The sequence below is a fragment of the Ailuropoda melanoleuca genome, chromosome 1, assembly GCF_002007445.2.
Source record: "Ailuropoda melanoleuca isolate Jingjing chromosome 1, ASM200744v2, whole genome shotgun sequence".
NCBI lineage: Eukaryota > Metazoa > Chordata > Mammalia > Carnivora > Ursidae > Ailuropoda > Ailuropoda melanoleuca.
In genome coordinates, this window is record NC_048218.1 from 100,491,705 (window position 1) to 100,512,764 (window position 21,060).

At 46.3% G+C, this 21,060-nt stretch overlaps 1 protein-coding gene across 1 annotated transcript in view; it reads left to right on the forward strand.

The window, feature by feature from the left end:
* LOC105242177 overlaps positions 1 to 21,060 on the forward strand; it is a 36,863-nt gene that overhangs the window by 6,024 nt on the left and 9,779 nt on the right. The window contains exons 3-13 of the mRNA XM_011237598.3: positions 9,326 to 9,360; positions 9,465 to 9,551; positions 11,994 to 12,035; positions 12,353 to 12,382; positions 15,692 to 15,733; positions 16,100 to 16,147; positions 16,314 to 16,360; positions 16,462 to 16,511; positions 16,796 to 17,013; positions 17,127 to 17,377; positions 19,178 to 19,312. Coding sequence (XP_011235900.2) covers positions 9,326 to 9,360; positions 9,465 to 9,551; positions 11,994 to 12,035; positions 12,353 to 12,382; positions 15,692 to 15,733; positions 16,100 to 16,147; positions 16,314 to 16,360; positions 16,462 to 16,511; positions 16,796 to 17,013; positions 17,127 to 17,377; positions 19,178 to 19,312 — 985 coding nt within the window. The remainder of the gene's footprint in view (positions 1 to 9,325; positions 9,361 to 9,464; positions 9,552 to 11,993; positions 12,036 to 12,352; positions 12,383 to 15,691; positions 15,734 to 16,099; positions 16,148 to 16,313; positions 16,361 to 16,461; positions 16,512 to 16,795; positions 17,014 to 17,126; positions 17,378 to 19,177; positions 19,313 to 21,060) is intronic.

A 21,060-nucleotide genomic window follows, 5' to 3' on the forward strand; every position in this document is an offset into this window, starting at 1 on the left:
GAGGCGGGGCCTACAGGCGGCGCTGCGGCTGCCTGCGGCCGCGTTTCTCTCCGCGCCGGCTACTCGGTGCCGCGGCGGCGGCAGGTGGGCCCGATGTCTTCACATCCTCCTGGTGGAGGCGGCTGCGGGCGGGCGGCCGGCGGCTGCCGAGGAGGGCAGGTCGCCCGGCGGCGCCCCCTTGCTCCCCGCGGGTGGACTCGCGCGCTTCCCGCCTCCGCGGTGACTCTCCGCCCCCGAGGCTCGGTTTCTGCTGTCCTCATCTGCCCCTGGCTCCCGGGCTTCAGCTCTCGGGAGCCCCTGCGCCCTCTGTATCTGGAAGAAGACTTGGGAGGGCGCTCCAGGAGGGTGCCCGGGGTTTTGCTGAACACTGTCGGCGTTTTAAATTGAGTCGAGGGTAGGACTAGTTCCCTTAACGCCCCCCTTGCCCATGTGTGGAGGCCCTACCCCGGCAGCCCCTCACCCCCCCTGTGGCGCTAACACAAGGTCTCGCGCACAGAAGGCTCCAATCGACATTGCTTGAAGGATTTCTATTCCTGTAAATGGAGCCAATGCCTCTGTTTGTCACCAGACCTTTATTTTTTTTAAGTTTTTTTTTTTTTAAGATTTTATTTATTTGTCAGAGAGAGAGAGTGCGCGCACAAGCAGGGGGAACCGTAGGCAGAGGGAGAAGCAGACACCTAGCTGAGCAGGGGCTCCATGTGGTACTCCATTCCAGGATCCTGGGATCATAACCTGAGCTGAAGGCAGTCGCTTAACCGACTGAGTCACCCAGGCATCCCTCTAGAGATTTAAAAGCAGTTGCTTTTTACATGGGAATGTTTATTAAGAGGTAGTTTGGGGGTGCTCTAAGGAGATTGTGGGCATGTTCTCCAGAGTTCCTGTCATCAGTAAAAGGAGGCTTTAATCATTGGATGTAGTGTTTCGGCAAGACGTGTGATGGGCGGTTTGTGAAATGTATCCTTTAGGTAATCCTCTCATTGCCGTTAAGGGCTTGCAGGAAGTCACCCAAAGCAGCGCAGAAACGCTCAGCAAGGATTCAGACGGCGGAATATTTTCTTCTAGGACAGTCACTGCTGCAAAACCCAAGTTTCTACAGGAACAGCTAGAGCAAGGAGAGACTGCCAAGGTTTAAAGTGTTCAGGACTTCAGTTTTTCGTGGATCATTAAACATCAGATCAGGCCCAGTTTCTTACAGGGAGGAGGGAGGTTTGTTTTTCTGCCACTGTCCTTTCTTTAAAACAGTGTTGCAATCAGGAAGGCAACCTAGAAAAGTCTGTGTGTTGATAGGTTTTACTATGTGATTTCTTGATGTGAGAATCATGAATAAACCCACAGTAGGATATGAACTGAGTCCACATTGAACATCAACAACTCTTCTCATAGAGGTATCCACCCAATAGCAAGTCTTGGGAGTGATGTTAAAGAGAACTTTGAATTAAATTATCTCTACAAGTAGAGGTTCCCCCGCCAAAGCACTAAAGGGAGGAAGTGAATTGAAATGTAGTCTGTGACGTTAACACAGTCATTTACACAAACAGAGCTAACTGAGTTTTTCTGCTGGCCACTCAGAGCTACCAGCCCTTGCTTGTATTCCTGGAGGATATGGACCTTCGCCACCTCTTTCCGTGGGGTTAGTCCACTATCTCTGATCTTTCTGGCCTCTTCAGGGAGATTGTTGCTAATGTGTCATTTTCATGTTTCAGCACGGCAACAAAGCCCGTAAAATTCAGTAACAGCCAAAGGTGAGGTGCAAGTCTCTGTAAGCTGTAAAGCACCCTGCAGATGCTAGCTACCGTTCGTTGTAGTTTTCTGTAGCTGCACAGCATTCTAGTCTCACGTTTTTGGCCATTTAAGCTGTCTGTTATAGATTTTTTAAATACTGAGGAAGAGAGTCTTTATGTCTACCCTATTCTTTCTGTCCTTTATGTGTTCAGTGACATTTTTTTCATTGCAAATTATATGCCAAACCATATGTTGGATGCTGGGGATGTGGAATCCTTGGCTATACACACACCCTCACTCACACTCATTGTTTTTTTCAGTTCCCAGCCTTGTAAACAGATGACAGCATAGCAGTGCAATAACTCCATTAATGCGGGTGTATATCATCAGATGTTGTTGGCTCAGGGAGGGGAGAAGAGAAGTTCCTTCTACGGGGCTGAGTCATGGGAACTCCCCTACCCCACACATCTTCAGCCCAGGCGAGCTCTCCTTCTTGTTCAGTCTGGGCACTCAGGATTTCTTTCTCTTCTCTTTCCCTCCTTTCCTTCTTGTCTTCTCACTGCTGGAAATGTCCCACCTGCCCCCCTTCTCCCTGCCAGCCTGGTTCTAGCGATTTCCTCTCCTGGCCCCACTTCCCTTTAGGATACATTATGCAAAGCTCTCACTGACAGGTTCAAGAAGGAAGAGAGGAGTAAACCCTGAAACTGTTTCTCCCAATTTCTGCCACCCCACAGCTAGCTGCCTTTTAGGCCATATCAGCAATGTAGTTAGCTTCTTTCTCTTGCTCCTCCACCACCAGGGTCCTCCATTCACAACTGTAGCTTGTAAAGCCAAAGTCCTAGATACTTTCCTTTTTGTTTCCCAAGATGCTGGAAACTGTGTGTGTGTGTGTGTGCACAATCATACAGAAAACACAAGCATTTTAAGTGGCACATCACGTCATGAAGTGAACACATCTGTGCTCACCACTGCCCAGGTGAAGACATAAAATATGGCACCCTAGAAGCCCCTCTCATACTCCGATACTCACAGTCCTGCTTCTCCTTCTCAAAGGAACAAGAGATTACTTTTGCTTGTTTGTAAACTTTATAAAAATAGCATCATACAGCATATAATCTTCATGTCTGGCTTGTTTTATGCAACATTGTTTGTGAGATTGATCCACATTGTTGTATGTAAGCAGTTCTTTCATTCTCATTGTTCACAGTTCCATTATACGATTATATCACATTTTGTTCATCCATTTTTTACTCTTAATGAGCACGGTAGTTGTTTCCAGTCTTTGCCTATTACAAATAATATGCAATGAATCCTTCAACCTTTGATACGGAAAGAACTACCAGTTCCACCATTATTTTTTTCCTGTTAGAGTCACTTAACAAGGTGATCGGGTAGGTGAAGGAGCCAGCCTGTTGAGCCAGCCCTGTGGATTTTCCATCGTTGCCAGCCCTAAGTACCTTTGGAGGAACCTAAGACTGCTCTTCTCCAGGGACCTGAACACTGAAGAAAAAAACCCATAGGATGGCTTCTTTTGTGAGTGAGCTGATTGGAAGTGGTGATCTTTGGTAAGAAAGAAGAAAAGAAACCAAGTCATGATGGGAAGCTGGCTTGGTTCAGGAAGTATCTTCAAGGGGGTGGACAGTTGGTGGCTCAGGGTTCCCACATCTCTCCTGTCCCCACTCCCCCACCTGCCCTCACCTTCCCTTTGTTGAGTCTCTGATCTACCCCAGGGGTGGTCCTGGATGGCTTCCCACGGATGGAAGTCTTTCTGTCCTGGCTTGTATGGAAGGGATTTTGGCTTCTAGAGCTCGGTTCTGAATGAAGACATTTTCCTTGGAGTGGGCTTTAAAGTTACGTAGCCCCCTGGGAGGTTTTTGTCACCTAGTACTACGACTGCCTGGACAGGGGGACTGGCTCTTGTGGCCTGGGGGACTGAGGTTTTCTTGGGGGAAATGCTTAGGCCTCTGGACTCAACACAAGCAGTGTCTTAACCTGCAAGTTGTCAGAGGGTCGCACAGGTTCAGGCGGTCCCCGTGTAAGACGTTGCGGATGGCAGATTCTGGGACCCTGCACTATTGACTTCCTCCTCTGCTTTCAAGGTATCAGTCTTCCCAAGATGGAAATGTAGGGACTACTCAGCAGGTTGGATAACTGCCACTTAGTGTCCTGGGGGTTACCATCAGTTCGGTTACAGAGTTAGGATTTCTCCACCTCCTTGACCTTCTTCACCTCCTGCTTGTGTCCCCCTGACTACACTTGCTTTCCTCCTGTTCCTGGACCTTGATCCACTGCTTCCTTGTCTCAGATCAGAGCTGCCCCCACTACTCCCAGTTCTTCTCTCTTGTCCATTTCTGCTGTCCTTTGTCGCTCGGTTTAAATGTCACTTCCCCAGGGAGCCCTCCCCAATTCCTCAATCTTAGAGGAGCTCTCTTGTCATTCTCTCAAAGCACTTCCTGTCTCAGATACAGGAAGTCAGGCTTCCCCATCAGGCTGATGGGCTGGGGAACGCACAGACCAGCTGCTTTGTTCACTCTTATCTGGCACACACACTCCACATGTGTTAGTTGAATGAATGAATTGATGAAGAAATCTCACAAGTTGTGAGATTGTGTCTGTTTATAACTTGCTATGTGATCTTGGGTATTTATTCACTTACCCTCTCCTAGATTCCCATCTCCCCTTGTAAAATGATGCATCAGACTGGAAGATCTTGTAGGTTCTTTTCATTTTCAGCTTTTTTGAGCCTAACAGCTAGAGGATCCTGTTTGTGGTGAGGCAGCGCTCTTTGAAAATGCAAGATGGTCTTAGCATCATGGCTTAATTGGCTGTGTAGTTAGTCACATGCCTGTGATCATAGCATAAGAGCTCAGTTCTTCCCAGTTCCTCAGAGCCTGCTCTGGGCTAACACTACAGCTTATGTTTATTTTTATTTTGTTCTTCCTGCATCATATACAGATGTATTTGTTTTCTGATCTGTCTCCCTCCTCCATCTGGGTGCCCCCCTGGGGACAAGGTTCATGTGTCTTGCATTACTTTTATATCCCCTCTGCCTAGCGCAGCACCTCGCATATGGTAAATAGGCATTTGTTAATTGAGTTGATGGAAAAGAGATCTATATTATAGAGAATATTACTTGCATTGGGACTATGCCCTGGGAAGTATAGTTATTTCATGATTGTGCATTTTAACTCTAGTTTGTGACTAACAAAATCTTTTCCACTTTCTTTAACTGATTTACTTATGAGTTTTACTTTCCTTGTTATGGTCCTTTTTCTAGAAGGTTAATAGGGGCTAAAAGAAGTAAAATACCGCTAGGGTTAATTATGGTGAAAAGTTAGTTAGAAGAGGATTTGGGGCTTATTATGGATGTAATTATGCCTAAAAACTCTGTTTACCTACAGTTGAGAATTACCTCCATAGGCAGTTGGAACCTTAGTAGGAGGAAAGACTTGTTTTGTCATTATTCTGCTTGGCAGAATTTTTAGCTTTTTGTTGTTAAACTGTACTGATAAAGACTTGGGCTCTGCAGTCCGATGGACCAGCATTCTTGGATAAGTTACCTAAGATCTCCGAGCAGTATTTCCTCTTCTGTGAAATGCGGATACTACTAGCCCAGTGTCAGGCACTTAAAAGATGGCCGTGATGGTTAAATGAGCTAATCGACATAATGCCAAGTCCTTGGCTTAATTTCCAGCACACTGTAAACATTTAACAAATACAAGTCATTATCATATTGGTTTTATTTTTACTTTAAGGATTGTTAAAAATCTCTAGGTGGAGACTTACTATTTATGGAGCCAGGTTGGAGTGAAATCATTCTGATGCTTAGGCTGCAGAGTCAGGCTGGCAGCCGGGGTGGGAGAAGGGCTTCCTCGGAGGTTGGAGTGCTTGCATTCTGGTTCTCATGCGTCCTTCACTGGCCCCATGTGGGTTTGGCCACGTGACGGAACATCTCTGAGCTGAGGCATCCTCATCTGCATGTGGGGTGGCAGTCCTTGCCCTGCCCACCTGGCAGAGCTCGCGTGAGGAGCTAGTGCTCCCGTGGGTCTGAAAGCGCTTCGGAAGTTTGAAGGTCCTGCACCTACGTGAAGATTTGGTGTTGCTCTCAGGTTTCATTTCGTTGCAGATGACTTAATTCTGACAACAATTGGTTTTACTCATTTGCACATAGTTTCATAGAATCCACATTTTCCAACAAACATGTAATAAACACCCTCATTTAATATTAGCCCTTTGAGGCTTGAGACCTGTTCTTTCGGTCCTGTAGCAGCTCAGGGATTTTACTGTGCCTAGATGCAGGGTGTTTTTGTTTTTCACTTGCCCTAAGGGAAAGGGGCTGCACCAGTCTGGGGCCTGGAAGCCGATAGGTATGAGGCAGCATTTATATTTGATGCTGGTGTTGGAACTGCAGTAAAATTCTACCTAGTAATAATGACGGAGGCCATGTCAACACTGAAGGAGTTTCAAGGGCTGAGTAGATGTCCATGCCCCTTTCCTACTTACCTTCAGCCCCTGAATTACACTGAGAACATTTGAAATGGGTGATCTCTCGCGATGGTTGCTGTGGTTTTACTTTAGAGCAGTGCCCAAGGAAGAAGAGAGTGTGGGCACCTAGTATTCATGCAGTGGCAAGAAGCCCAGTGGGTCCTCTGGGTCTGCCTGCCCCGCGTGGCTTCCCTGAGGCAGGGCAGGGGCAGGTCGGGGAGCCGCCTTGGGGGCGGGCTCCTCGGCGGGTCTAAGCCCCTCCCAGTCCCTGTCCCGGGATTGGTGTCGGTGTTTCTGTGCAGGGAGCTGGCCTTCTACCCCACAGCCTCACTGATCTCAACTTGGACACCACTCACTCTCACCTACTTCATGGAGAAAATAAAGGTTTTATGCAGAGGGTTTCTGGATGTTAGCATAAGTTGTGATACGTAAGCAGACGAATATATGTCTGGAAACAGATAAGCAGCTGCAGAAAGGGGAAAATGAAAGTGCTAGGAAGGAGAAAAACACAGTTTTGTTGAGAACACAGAAGTGGGTTTTAACTAGGAGTATTTTGTGCAGTAAGAATGGCCAACTTTCAATCCATGTTCTCATAATTATTTTCAACTTAAAAGGCATAGTGGCTGCATTATAAGAGGTAGGAGTCAAGAGAAAAAAGATGCCATGGTTGGCTTGTTCTTTTATACATTTCATTAAAAACCATATTTTAGCCTTTCGTAGTTTCTTGAAGCATTTCCCAGTCACAAGCTCACCACCATAGCCTGATCTTTTGAGCAAGAGTTGAGGATTAAAAAATAAAAGGATTTAAGTCTGAAAATGAGAATATATGTATTTCCTAGAACCATGGAGCTTGGGAAATACCAAATACTCGGGGAAGTTTACCAGTGTAAAATCTTTAGTCAAGGAGGTTTACAACATCTGGGGGTCCCAACTGACTTGGGGGAAGAAGAGGAGGAAAAGGGAAAGCAGTTGGTCTGCTGCCTTTGCTGTCTTGGTCTTTAGTTTGCTACCAGGGTTGGGATTTGGGGGTGGAGTGGTGGGCAGGGAGGGAAGGCATTGGGCCAGGCAAGTACATGGGCTTTGAAGTTATAATGGCCTAGAGGCAAGTGCTCCTTTTCTAGTTGTCAGCTCTGTGACCCTGAGGAAGTTAATTAACCTGTCTCAGCCTTGCTTTGCATTTGTAAATTCCCCTCAGAGGCTTTTTGTGGTGATTAAATGAGAAAATAAAGATTTTAAACGCGAATAAGTGCAAGTAACGTCGTCGTCGTTTTCTTCCTGTCTTTTCATTTATTCATCAAAGATTCTGATTCCGTGGGCCCAGAAAAACTGTTTTTAGAGGGTACCTCATTGAGTAGCTCTAATGTTCCTCAGACTATACCTTGAGAAGTGCTGTTCTTATATGATGAATAGGAGTTTTGGCATCAAGGGGAGGGAAGAGCTGTCATATGCACACACAACTCCAGGGGGTACCCCAACATCATAGTACATGTTCATGGAGCCCCCAGAGTTGGGGCACATGACTTGCGAGGCCATAGGCAGTGATCCTGGATGGGGGGTGGTGATACAGAGAGTGGGGTGTGTGTGCGTGTGTATGTGTGTGTGTGTTATTCAGGGAGTGCTTGGGACACTGAGGATCGTTCACTCTGGGGGAGCGCACAGGTGGGAGACAAGGGAGCTGGTTGGAGGTCCTTGCACGTCCTGCCAAGGAACTTAGGTTTAGCCAGAGCAGTGAGAAGCCGCAGAAGGGTATACGCAAAGACAAGATTAGACCACGCTGATAGTCACATGCTGAGCCAAGAGAGGGAGACTGCAGGCACGTATAATAAGTATGCGAAAATTATCATCAACTAACCAGGAGAGAGCCAGAGAGAGAGGGAGAGAGAGAGGGAGAGAGAGAGGGAATGCACTTGAACTCAGGCAGAGAGTGTATGTTGAGGAGGGGTCAGATTTGAGAGATGTCTCGAGGGAGGCTCACGAGGACTTGACTGGCTGCTTGATGAGGAAGAGGGGGCAGGAGCTGGTGATGGCCAGAGGTTCCAGGTAGGTGCCCTAGGATGGGATTCTCTGCGAAGGCAGGTCAGGCGGGCAGGTTCTCATGAAGAGGGAAAGCCATGACTGAGTGCTGACTGTAATGATTTTAAAGTACTGCAGTACCCTCCAGGCCCCGGGCGCCTGGAGCTCAGAGGAGAGGCCCGCGAAGGAGGTGCAGATTTAGGACCAGAAACCCTGGTGTGAAGGGGCGCCCTGAGGCAGTGGGAAGAGAGGAGGGTGCACAGCTGTGACTCCAGGTCATGTCACTACCTGGGAGGCTGGAGCAGATGGAGCCAGGGGATGAAGCACACAGAGAGGGGAGAGGTCACTACAACAGGGGAGGTGGGGGGTGGCAGCACACCAGGTAAGGAGGGACCTGGAAGCCACGGAAAAGCCTGCCACCTACTTCATCTAATGAGGCCGTGGTCACTGAAGACTGAAGAGGGCCCATTGGGTCTGTTGGCCAGAGTCACCGGTAGTGTGGGAGAGCGGAAGCCAGGGAGCTTTGAGTCCAGCGGAGAATGGGGAGCCGGAGGGTGGAGACCATGTGCCTAGGGTACAGAGAGTTCAGGCCGCAGTGAGGACAAGGAAGAGACCTTCTAGTTACATGCTTGCTACCGGAGCCCTCAGTGCTCAGGGTGCCATATCTGAGGGAGGAGGCCAGAGAGGCAGATCGAGATGATCTGGGAGGAGGGTGACTCACAGAAGCAGATGGAGGGCTGGAGGCCAGTGCAGGATGGGCGGTTAGGACTGTGTGCCTAGGGATGTGACAGAGGAAAGACAGATGGCTGGGCACGAATGGCAATCCCATGAACCTTGAAGGTGTGGTGCTAGCTCCTGGGGGTGTGACGGGAGGAGAATGGGGTCAGGCACACCCGAGAAGTCCCACTGATGTGTTTGGCTTGGCTGTAGGTGGAGTCAGGCCACAGGTGGAGAATGAGAGGGGCAGGAAAACCATTGAGGTGGGATAGAGTTCTTGAATTTGCAGCATTTCTGGGGAAACAATATAATGATCATTTCGAAGATTTTTGTAATTTATATAAAATTAGTATCAGTTTTTTAAAGTCTTTTTCTTTTCTCATTCTAGTGATGACCATCACAATGCCTCTTCAGAAGAAAAAGGTATGGCACTCCTAAGTCAATGTTGAGTTATTAGAAAACTTACACTGTATGAAGCATTTGCAGTTTATTTTATTTATGGACTGCAGCTGGTTTGTTACCTTCAGGCATTCACCGACTGCTGGCTTGCAAGCTGGCCTCCCTACACGAAGGGCAGGGAGAGACTGAAGAAGGAGGCAAACCGCTCCAGCTTGGTAGGTGGCAGTTTTCATAAGCAAGGGAACTGACATAGCAGGCTGGTCTTGGTCTTCTTGGTGCTTTGAAGCCGGGCAAATGTTCGTTCATGCATTGAGCATGTGTATCAGGATGGGTCCTGGGGAATCAAGATGGTAAGACGTGGCTCCAGGCCTGGCAGACCAGCAGCGAGACAAGCAGCCACTGTTTGCCAGTCAGATAAATTTAACAGGAGGGATCACAGGGGAGGCGTGGCTAACTCCGTGGGGTGGAGGACAGCAGAAGTGACTTTGGGCTGGGCCAGAAGAGATCCCTGGGCACTCTGGAGGAGGGGCCTGGGGGAGGGACTTCCAGGCAGTGGGAAGGTATCTGGAAAGGCTTGGAGAAGGAGTGGCAATCATCCTGTCATTCAAGTTTGGGGAACAGGGGAGTGGTTAAAATAGATTGATTCTAGGCTAGTGGGTTCTCAACCCTGGCTGCATGTTGCAATCATCTGGATACTTTAAAGATAAATACTGCTGTTCAGGACCCACTCCAGACCAGCTAAATCAGAACTTCTAGGGAAGAGCTGAGTCCAGGGCATGGATGTGTTGAGAAAGCTCTCCGGGTGATTCCAAGGTACCACCAAGGTTGAGAGGCACTGTTCTGTGCTTCTAGCCCTGGAGGACCATGGCCATGTCCCATCACTGGATTTCCCAGCATCTGTCCCTACATAGTCCGTGCCTCACGCTCCAGCCAGGCACCCTCTCATGCAGGAACCTGCCTCCCACTCCCCCTCTTTGCCCACATCCAGTCAGTCACCAACTCCCAGGGGTTGATCTGCTAGAGTAATAATAAGCATGTGTGTAAGTGGAACATGTGTGTAAGTGGTTGAGAATGCAGGTTCCGGCCAGACTGCCTGAGCTGAAATCTTAGCTCCAGACTTCCTGGGGGCAGGTGGTATGGCAGGGGCGGTCTGGCCTCCGCTTACATCACTGGACAGTCGTGAGGAGAAATGTGTAAATACATGTGAAGCATTTTACATAAATATATGTAAAGTATACATGCACAAAATGAGTAAATAAATATGAGTAAGTGCATGTAAAGGAGCAAACATGTATGCATGCCTGGCACACGGAACACTCAAAACAAGCTATTAGCTGCTGTTACTGTTGTTCTCATCATTATTCTCAGATCTTTTCCTTCCTCCGTGTAACTGCTTCCACTCCTTCCTTATGGACACGGGGAGGGAGGCTTTGAGAATAATGCTAACAGCTTTCCGCGTCGGTACTTGCTGAATCCTCAGCCTGTGTGGAGGCGGAGGCAGTGTCTGGACACTGGAAGGAGGAGGGAATGAGGAGTGGGAGTGGGGGAATGAGCCTGACGGCAGGTGGGGCCTGGGGAGCCCCTGAGGTCTGCTGGGAGAGGTCCAGGCCTCCCTGGAGATGGAGGTCAGATCCGATTGGAGAGTGGGTGCTATGCCTTCTGAGGGCTCTTGAGGGGAGAGGAGCCTGTGAATGGGGAGTAGGGCCTGGGGTGTTAGTAAGTGGCGGGGGGAGCAGTGGTGGCAGAGAGGAATTGCAGGGCCGCCAGTGGAGAGCCCTGAGAGAGCTAGGAGAACAGGACAGACTTCACGGGAGGGCCATGTGGGCAGGAGCGAGTGTCTACCTGTGGGAGCTGTTTTCTGGAGGTTAATGGTCCTTTAGGGACATCAGGGAGAGGATTTCCAAGTAGCTGTAGGAACAGAAGTGTGACTGCAGTGAGCTGAGGCACTGAGTTGGGGGTGAGAAAGTGGAGGGAGCATTCTTTTTCTTTTTTTTTTTCTTAAAGATTTTATTTATTTATTTGACAGAGAGAGACAGCCAGCGAGAGAGGGAACACAAGCAGGGGGAGTGGGAGAGGAAGAAGCAGGCTCCCAGGAGAGCAGGGAGCCCCGTGCGGGGCTCGATCCCAGGACTCTGGGATCACGCCCTGAGCCGAAGGCAGACGCTTCACGACTGCGCCACCCAGGCTCCCCTGGAGGGAGCATTCTTGGGGACCACTGTTTCCAGAAGTAGTTGGATAATATGGACTACGTTTGTCCTGTGCCTCGGTCAATGGCATGTTCACTCCAGAATTTCTGCCCGGTTGTGTCCTTGGCCTCATGCGTGTGAACTGTCCAGATGTGCAAATGCAGGAGCCAGACAGGAGCAGTGAGGGCAAGTCATGGCTGGGTAGGGCTTAAGCAACAACCGGATGAAATGGGTACTGCAGCCAGAGGGTGTTTGGAGCTCATACTTAAATAACTCAAGTATGTTTCATCCAGTTCCAAAGAAAAATAAGCCCCCTCTTACAGGAACCAGACTAGTTTTGGACTCAATGAAAATTTATTAAATTAAGAAGAAATTTGTTGAGTTCAGATCTATTTTATAATATGTATAATTAAAAAGAAAAGTTCTTATTTTTTATTCACTGTGTACTTCCCCTGGTGTGTTTCTATTCAGGAGAGGACAGCAGCTCTGAGAGCAGCTCTGAAAGTGAATCTGGTGAGTAATGTATGCCTTCCCTTAATTATGGAATTCTGGTGAAACCTCTGAGCCTTTATTTTTATTTTAAAGTAATACATCCCTTATATTGTTTGAGGGCCTATTACCAGTGTGGTTTTGTAAAGTCCTGAAGAGGTACGTACATGGTAAACACTTCCTAGTTGGCAAGCAAAGTGGGAGAACAGGATGAGCTGAAGAAGAAAGGCAGGAAATGGTTGCTATTGGCGAAAGCCAAACATTTTACCTATTCTCCCGTTAGCCCGTGTTTCCTCTTGGTTGTCAAAAGAATTTGATTTAGACATTTTTTCTTTTTGTAGATAATGAGGAACCAGAGCCAGAACAAACAAGTGAGTATATCCTTCCTCTCGATTTTATTTTTTGTTGTTGAAGAAAGGGAAGGATAGCCTTTGGGGTTTTTAAGTTACCGATTGCTTGTTCGTTTTCTTGTTTCTGTGCAAAATGAAGGTAAACATTAGGAAACTTTTCTCCGTGTTCTGAAAATGCGAGCTCACGACACCGGGCGTACAAAGCATGTGCTCGTGATCTGCATCGAGGCCGAGACTGTACGTGTGCAGCTCTGCTCTTGGGCTCCCTGANTTCCCTGAGGAGGAGAGATTGAGGGGCCGGCGTAATCTGCAGCGCAGCCGCAGACGGCCCTCGCTTCCTTCTGCGGTGCTCGCTGCTCACAGATTAGGGCAGACTGAACTCTTTGCTGCTGCAAATGGACCATTTGTGGTTTAGAGTTTCTGGCATGCTGTTCTAGCTATTCGTGAACAATTTGAGTATGAAACCACTTGAAGGGGGTAGATTCTAAATATAAAATATGGTTTTTGTCTAAAGTTTTGTGAGTGACTAAGCTTGTATTTTAAGTGATTTTATTTTAGTGTAGGATTTTTCCCCCCAGTTCTTAGACTATGATCTGCCTGTGAACACTGTAGCAAGGCAGTCAGAGGGCTCCTTTGCAATACTTTAAAATAAATGAAGTCTCTTCACTCAGAAGTCCTGTATATAATCTGATTCTCTCTGCAGTTTCTCAGTGGAGAACCTGTGATGGTAACTAATTTTCTTGCAGTCCTGTTATACACTGATAAGCTGTAATAATGTGTGTAGCACCCTCGTGGAGATGTCATATTCTGATACCCATAAAGAAAAAATGTGTGCCAGCCCTCTCACCCCCAATTCTCTGTACATTATGGATTATTTCATCCTTTAAAATGCAGTCAAAAGTCCAGCCTCCATAGATTGGGTTAAAATAGAAATGAAATTAGAAAGCTGGTGTTGGGACCAGGTTTCTGATGTTATCCCTGGTAATAACTGAGTAAAGGGCCATAGGGACATGGAGTCCAGAGTCAGGACTCTCAGGATCCAGGAGCTAGGCCTGGGCCAAGGCCTCGCCCAGGCAGGCAGTGTAGGTAGAAGGCATTTGGAGTCAGTGAGACTCAAGATAGCCTCAAAACCGGGTGGGCGGCTGCAGTCAGTGTGGTCAGCAGGGCATATGTGGAGCACGGAGGGGCTGGCCCTTGGATGGATTAGACATCTTAGTATTCTTTGGCAATCAAAGTGCCCTGGCATCTTCTGTGGGTGGGCTGAAGATGTTTGTCCTTGGAGCCCCAGGTCATGGAAGAGGTCCTGCCTTCCCCAAGATTATTTCCTTTGTTGAAAGGTCTTTGATCCTTCCCATTAGGAGAGAGATCAGAGAGGTACCCTCCCATTCACCTCCATTCTCAGGTCAGATGGAAAGACCAGGTGGGCTACCTTGGAATGACTGCTCCTCTGTGGGCTATCTGGCAACGCAGGCCCACCCATCCTCCTCCTGAGTGGATATGCTTTCTACTCACAGGCATGAACTCTGGGGTCACCTGGGTCATATGGATTGAAGGGAAGCTGTGGTTGATGAGTTGGGGAGAACCGCATCGATTTCTCTGCTTTGGCTGGGAAGACCTGGTCAGAGACTCGGTGGTTAGGATTCTCTGATCTCTTTCACTTTCTCTGCTCCTAAGGCAGAAAACCATGGGGTGTGGATGAAATATAATGTAGACATATAGCCAATCAATAATTTAGAGTTTTATGATCCTTTATAGGACAGTGACTGAGGAAATATGATTGGAGAATGGTGGTGCAGGGGTTGGGTCAGTATTTCAAATCTATGGTGTTCTGAGTCCAGGACTCCGAATACTTTTAGTCTCTATTTGCCACGTTACCTTAATGCTATTTTTAAAAGCTGGTTCTCTTGTAAGTCCTGGTCCCTGGATCCTGGCCCGATAGGCCAGGAGATCAGTCAGCTTGTGTGTCCTGGGCTGAAACTCTATCCTGGGGGGTGTCTGTATCTCCTGGGCATTGGTGATGGCATAGGACCTTGTATATGTGTTGAGGAGTGCCTTACCCATGGGGTAACCCCCCCCCCAAGGTTGTTTAGACCTTTACAATATAAAACCAAACATTTGACACAGTAGGTCTTGCCTTAAGTGACAGGGTTGTTGTCTAGAATTCTTGAATTTTTTAATAAGTCCCACCAATCACCATAGCAAAATAATAGTTAATAATAGTTATCTAATAATTACTGAGCATTAGGGAATAGTCGTTTAATTTGCCTAGATTTTGGGGTGGTGTTATTATCTAATCCCCATTTGATACGTGTGGACAGTGAAGCATGGGGAGACTTAGTAATCACCAGAGAGCCTAAGCTCATGCAACTAGTGTCCAGTGTAGATAATAGAAAAAATCATTGCTGTTCCCTTTCTTTCTTTCCCTTTTAAAAGATTTTATTTATTTATTTGAGACAGAGAGAGCAAGCATGAGTGGGAGGCGGATAGAGAGAGGGGGGAAGCAGGCTCCCCGCTGAGCAGGGAGCCCAACGTGGGACTCGATCCCAGGACCCTAGGATCATGACCTGAGCTGAAAATAGAGGCTTAACCGACTGAGCCACCCAGGCGCCCCTGCTCTTCCCTTTTAATACATTTTTGTCTTATGGAATTCTAATCATTCAGAAAATAGCGACTGAGTACTTACCAGGCCTTAGGGATGCAGTCTTCGTGAAGCTTACATTCTGGTAGGGAGAGAAACAGGAAGCGGAAAACACTAACCTACAGTGTGCTGAGTGGGGAGATGCCCTGAAGGAAAATGAAGGGGGCAGAGTGAGTATATCAGGCAGGGGGAGGGGAAGTGTGCATGTGTGTCAGGAAAGCCTCTCAGGTAAGGGGATGTTTGAGTTGAGACCACAAGGATGTGCCCGGGGCGGGGGGGGGGGCAAGCGACATGAATATTTGTGGGAGGAGACAGTACGTGCAAAGGCCCTGAGTCAGGGGTGTGCTTTGGGGTGGAGAAATGGCCGGTAGTGACTGGAGGGCAGCAGGTGCGGGGAGGCAGGCAGGGGATGAGGTAATGGAGAGCCAGATCATATAAGGCCATAAGGAAGGAATCTGCATGCTAAATCAAAGACTGACAGTCGTTCTGGTTTAAATGTGCCTAAAATCAGTTGTCAATTCTGTCCAAGCTAATCTCTAACCCTAATAGCCGGAGGGCTGATGCCAGCCAAGCATTATCTTGGGCCATGAATGAATCTTCAGTGGGGGCTGCAGCTCTTCCGTGGAGACACTGGCCGCGGTGAGGTAGAACTAATGGAGAGATTGCTCAGACACCCCTTCTTGTCTTCACAGATGGGGAGCCAGGAGGGCCTTGCACGGAAGTCTCTGCTCAGAGTAAGAACCGGGCAATGCGCTTACCGTCTGGTTTCCCCTGCTTCTCTCCCACGCTTGTATGAGAGGGTCAGGTGTAAAGGATGATGACAGAGCCTTTGCTGCCGCATAGAAAGATCACGTAAAGATTTATGTGCCAAAATGGGGTACACTGAAACTCGAGTCACATTCAAGCTCATTTTCACACCTTAGACTTACAGTGGGATTGACAGACCTAACGTGTCATGTGTCATTGGATTGACTCGTGGAGGTGTTTAAATACGTGTTGAAAGTTCTGTTGGTTGGGAAGCTGAAGGTGGGGCTTGAGTAGCACACGATTTACCCAGTGACTGACTTGTGCCAATGCATGTGTGATGATCTCGTTCACAGCGGAAGAGTGGGAGGATAAAGAATTGCCCAAAGATCATTCACATTCAGGTATAAACTGACATTTTCCAAAATATTCTTTTAGGTATTGTTATTGCTGGGAGGCATGTTCCTTTAAATTTTGTCATCTGGTCATATCACATATATTTATTAAGAAATTTGTATTTGAAAACGCCTATCACGTTCATATAAGTAAAACTTTTTCTCTATCGTTTAGAACTTAAAAAAATCCAACCTTACTGTGAGCACTGTAATGCTGAAAATGTAAGTATCTTTTCATTATAGAATATGATTCTCTAATTTGCTTAAAGAAAATACCATTTACTTGTGTATTACTTGCTTATATGTGTGTACTTTTTCTCCAGAAACACAATGAACAAGTGACCCCCAGGCTCCTTTCCCAGGAACAGTTTTTGTAAGTAATTGCGAATAGAGAAGACTTAACATCATCAGTAATTTAACTTCGTACATAAAAATGACCCCAGTAGGGAAACACCAAACAACGTAACTAACTTCACACACTTTTTGTCATTACTGGGGCTATTTTCTCTGGTAGTGATGCTTCTTCAAAATGCTGTAGAATTTCATTAGTGCTTTTGAATGAAATTAAAACAGTGAAATTAAAACACAGATGATTTTAAGAAGTCCTCTTCTGACCAAACATAGGACTAAACAGGTGTTCTTATCTGTCCAATGCAGACTGAAGTTGGACACAGAGGGAACATACCAGTGCACGGAAACTGGTCTGATATTTGAGGTTAACAGAAAAGTTGACATCAAGTATTGCGTTTTGTCCTGGAGCAAATATGCAGACCTGGTTGTTAAACCCTGGGTTGTCGGTGGACCCTTATTTGATGTTAAATGTGACCCAACCTGTCTTACCTCCATTCAGTTTCCACATTCCCTCTGCTTGGGTCGTAAGTACTTGTTTCCTAAAAGTCTAATTTGTATGTGCGTGTGTGTATATGTGAGAGTATGTGTGCAGCCTGTGTACCACCTCGAGTGCTAATTTACCTTCATATTTTAACAGACCATGATGCCAACATGACGTTCAGAGTCTTACATGTTAAAAGTTCTGGAGCCTTGTTAGAAGCTACTGTGGATCATTCTACAACCCATGTCAAATGGCGTGTGAGCTCTCTTTCTCCTGTGGGACCTGTTATTCAAAGTGAAGAAACAGTTTACCACCACGGGGCTGTGATTCTCTACAAAGCCATTGACCATAACCCATCCTTGTCTTTTCGAGTGTACATAGCAACCAATAATGAGTCCTTCATCAAGGTAAAGTTAATGAAAATGAATAATAAGTGTTGACTACTTTGTGTTCAAACATGATGTCATGTGTATGTGGGTACCCTTCCTGTTGACTGAAGTGTCCGCCTGCTGTGGGTCTCATTTGGCACTCCTCTAAGAGGTTATAGGGTCAGTGCCTACGTGTGTGCCAAGTCCTCCAATTCCTGGAGGGCCGTCATTCTGATCTAAGGAGAAGGGGGCAGGGGTCTGGGACTTCAAAGGGAAGGAATGCAATTCACAGGAAAATGAAAAAGAGTAAATGTTTGGTAAACAAGTGTCTGCCGGGCCACTCAGAAGCCATGGGACATAGAGGACTTTGATCACACAGGCCTTGCTACGTTCCTCCCTGTCTCCCATACCTAGTTCATGTCCTAGTGTAGTTATCTATGGTGACAGTTCTCTTCCTGCAGCAGGTTCTCTATCCAAATGCTTTTAGGCAGTAGTTGGGGAGGTAAAGAGCTTTTCCTAAATCTGCTGGGTTTGGATTCCTTTTTTAAAAAATTTGTTTGAATTAATTAAAAAATCCTGTAAACATACAGTATTGTATTCGTTTCAGGTGAACAATATAGTGATTCTTCCGTTCTATACATTACTCAGGGCTCATCATGATAAGTGTACCCTTAATCCCCTTCACCTGTTTCACTCATCCACCCACCCTTGATTGCTTTTTAACTAAAAATAATCTTCATGCCAAAGTGGCCCATCTTGGGGTAGCAGCCCTTAGCCCCCTTCAACATCAAACTACCTATTTTCACTGTTCTTAGGTTATAGTGTTTTGATGGCTTTAAACATAGGTTATATTGATTATAATTGGCAATCTATATATAAAATTTAAGAACTCTATTAAGTAATAGGTTTTTAGTTTCTTCCTAAGAAGGTAAAATATGCTTCCTATAATTTTATTAAAGTTAATACTTTCAGTTGGGAAACTCGTCTTCAAAGTAGTGTAAAAAGAATCCCGTGTAAAGTAGAATTAGCATGGATTTGGAATAAGTACTATTATTCAATGAACTTTGTATTTCTTAAAAGTAAATTCAATTAGTTAAAAGAGTGTGATCTCTACTTCCTGGGAAGCTGGGGTGAGGAGCGGATCGTATGCTGGAACAATAGGACCATGGCATGGTTAGGGCAGGATGTACTTCCTGTTGATGCTGTGTTTTTACACCTTCTTGGGTTGGTTCTTTTTTCCTGTGAAGCTTTCCTTGTACTTTGCATTCAGGAAACGCAGATTCCATGTTCTGCTGTACAGCTGCTTTACAAGTGAGCCTGGGCCAAAGTCTCCATTCGCCTCTATGGGGCATTCGAACTATGCCCATAAAATCAGCGAGCCCTCTGGGACAGTGGTGAAACTAAGGGTGGAAATGCGTTTACGTGCTGGGTAGAAGCAGGCTCTGGGTAAAGCAGAACTGTGTACAATGAAATAGTTGCTTTCTAGTCACACGATGGGCAGATAATCAATACAAATGTGTAATGCTAGCACTCATTTCATGTTCTCAGATCCTTCAGAAGCAAACTTTCGGTGCCATACAGGGCACGCCTGGTGCTTTTGGCTGTAGTGCTTGGGCAGAAAGATGTTTGGAGACCTAGAAGCCTGCAGTGCGGGCCCAAGGGGCCTTATTAGCCTCTGTGGCGTTTCTTTGTAGAGCGATGTGACGGTTTCTCCATCGCTGTGGTTCTGTAGGGGGACGGCAAGATAGCGCGGGGTGGCATGTGCGGCGCCTGGGCACTTAACAGTTCCTACAGTTGCTGCCGGGGCACGTCACAGCCGAAATCTATTTCTCCCTTTAGGATATTTCCAAGTCGGTAAAGCACTCCTCTAAGAAATTCATGAAAATTGACAAGCCTCCTGTTTGCCAGAAGTTATTGCAGAATGGGAAGAAATACAGACTGATCAGTGAACCAGAAGCTGAAATCACCCCAGAGGTATACATTTTAAAAAACCACTTGGAGTTGCAGCAGGGATGTATATTTTGTAGATAAGATTATTTTGAAGCCTTTAAGAAATGCATTTAGTTCTCATTTTTAATTTTTTCTAGGAAAGCAATTGTTTTGCTAAACTTGTAGCTTATTCCAAAGATGCTGTTGAATTTCAGAATTAATCTGCCACCATTGCAAAAATTGACTATTTAATCTTTTTCCCTTAAAAAAGGTTTTAAATTTTCTTGAGGGTTTTTTTAATTATTATTTAATTCTTCAAACAATGTTAGCTTCAAAGGAATAAAAACCTGAAGTTTAATTTTAAGTTACAGAGCACTGAAGGTTAATGGGAAAGAGTTGCTAACAAGGATATTGGCTTTTTTTTTTTTATTGGAAGGCATTTGAAAGATAGTTATGGGAACAAATTGTCATTAGATTTAGACTATTCACTGTACACACCATGACATTTGTAAGTGATTTTGGTTTCCTGTAAATGACGAAGTTATTTTTAAAACTTATTTTCATTACGTGCTCTGAATGGGTGCTGCAGCTTATCTAACTAGACATCTGTGGAGAAATTCTTTTTGTACACCTCTTTTTGTTTGTTTTATAGTTTGTGAAAAATTGAAAACATGTTTTGATTCCGTTACATTACACTATGAAGCAAGAGGGAGCTGATTGCAGTGACCCATGTTGCATTATTCTATTATCAGAGGCCTCGTGCCCTGTAGAAGCAGTCAGGCTGGTCAGACCGCCTTCCATACCTTCCTTTCCAGTTGCAGAGGGTTTCTTCCCACCTGGTGTTTTTTGAGCTTCACAACAGTGAGGCTGAAGGGACTAATGTGCACAGTGGGTGAGCGAACTGCCTGGGTCCCGTACCCAGGTGGCAGGTGAGCCTGGCCCTGAGCCCAGTCTGCCCTTGGCCCCTAATGCCACAGTCTTTCCACTGGGGTCTGAGAGGTGGATTCCTAGCCCTTGTGAGCTCATCAAGCCCTGGCAGATGCTGCCTCAAGCTGATTGTGAGGAGCCAGCTGCAGTCTTGGCTGGGAGGTGGAATTAAATTCGAAGGGTTTGCTTAGAACAGTGTGATTCTTGGCCTATGCTGCAAAATGGGATTCCCAGAGGAGCTTTTAAAAAAGTCTGTGGCCTGGGTCCCGCTCCCAGAGATACTGACTTAATTGGTCTGGGAGTGGCCTCGGCATTGGGCTGGTTAAACTCCCAGGGTGACTGTAATGCGCGGTCAAGATTAAGAGCCACTAGGAGGGGGAATAATACACCTTGCCTGGGTACATCTGTCTAGGAAGGGACTGAGATGGTCCCCAGAGGTCTCGCTTACACAAGATGATGGCTGTGGGAGGGCTTTAAATAGTCTAGTTCTGTCACCAATCATGTGTTCTCTCTTAACCAAATTTCTGGGCTAATGGGGATAACTCCCAGTATTGCCCTAGTGATCATAAAAGGTAACGGTTTTGGGGTACTCTGAGAGCTGTGAAACTCTGTTAAAGCTAAGGTGTTCTTACTGATTTTAGAGCATTAATGATTTGTATAACTGACATTTGTCAAAAGTACCTATACAAGAGGCTGGTATAAGAGCAGAAAGTTGAGTAAGTCGTGATCTTTTCCCTCAAAAGACATACTATAGTCTNAAAGCTAAGGTGTTCTTACTGATTTTAGAGCATTAATGATTTGTATAACTGACATTTGTCAAAAGTACCTATTACAAGAGGCTGGTATAAGAGCAGAAAGTTGAGTAA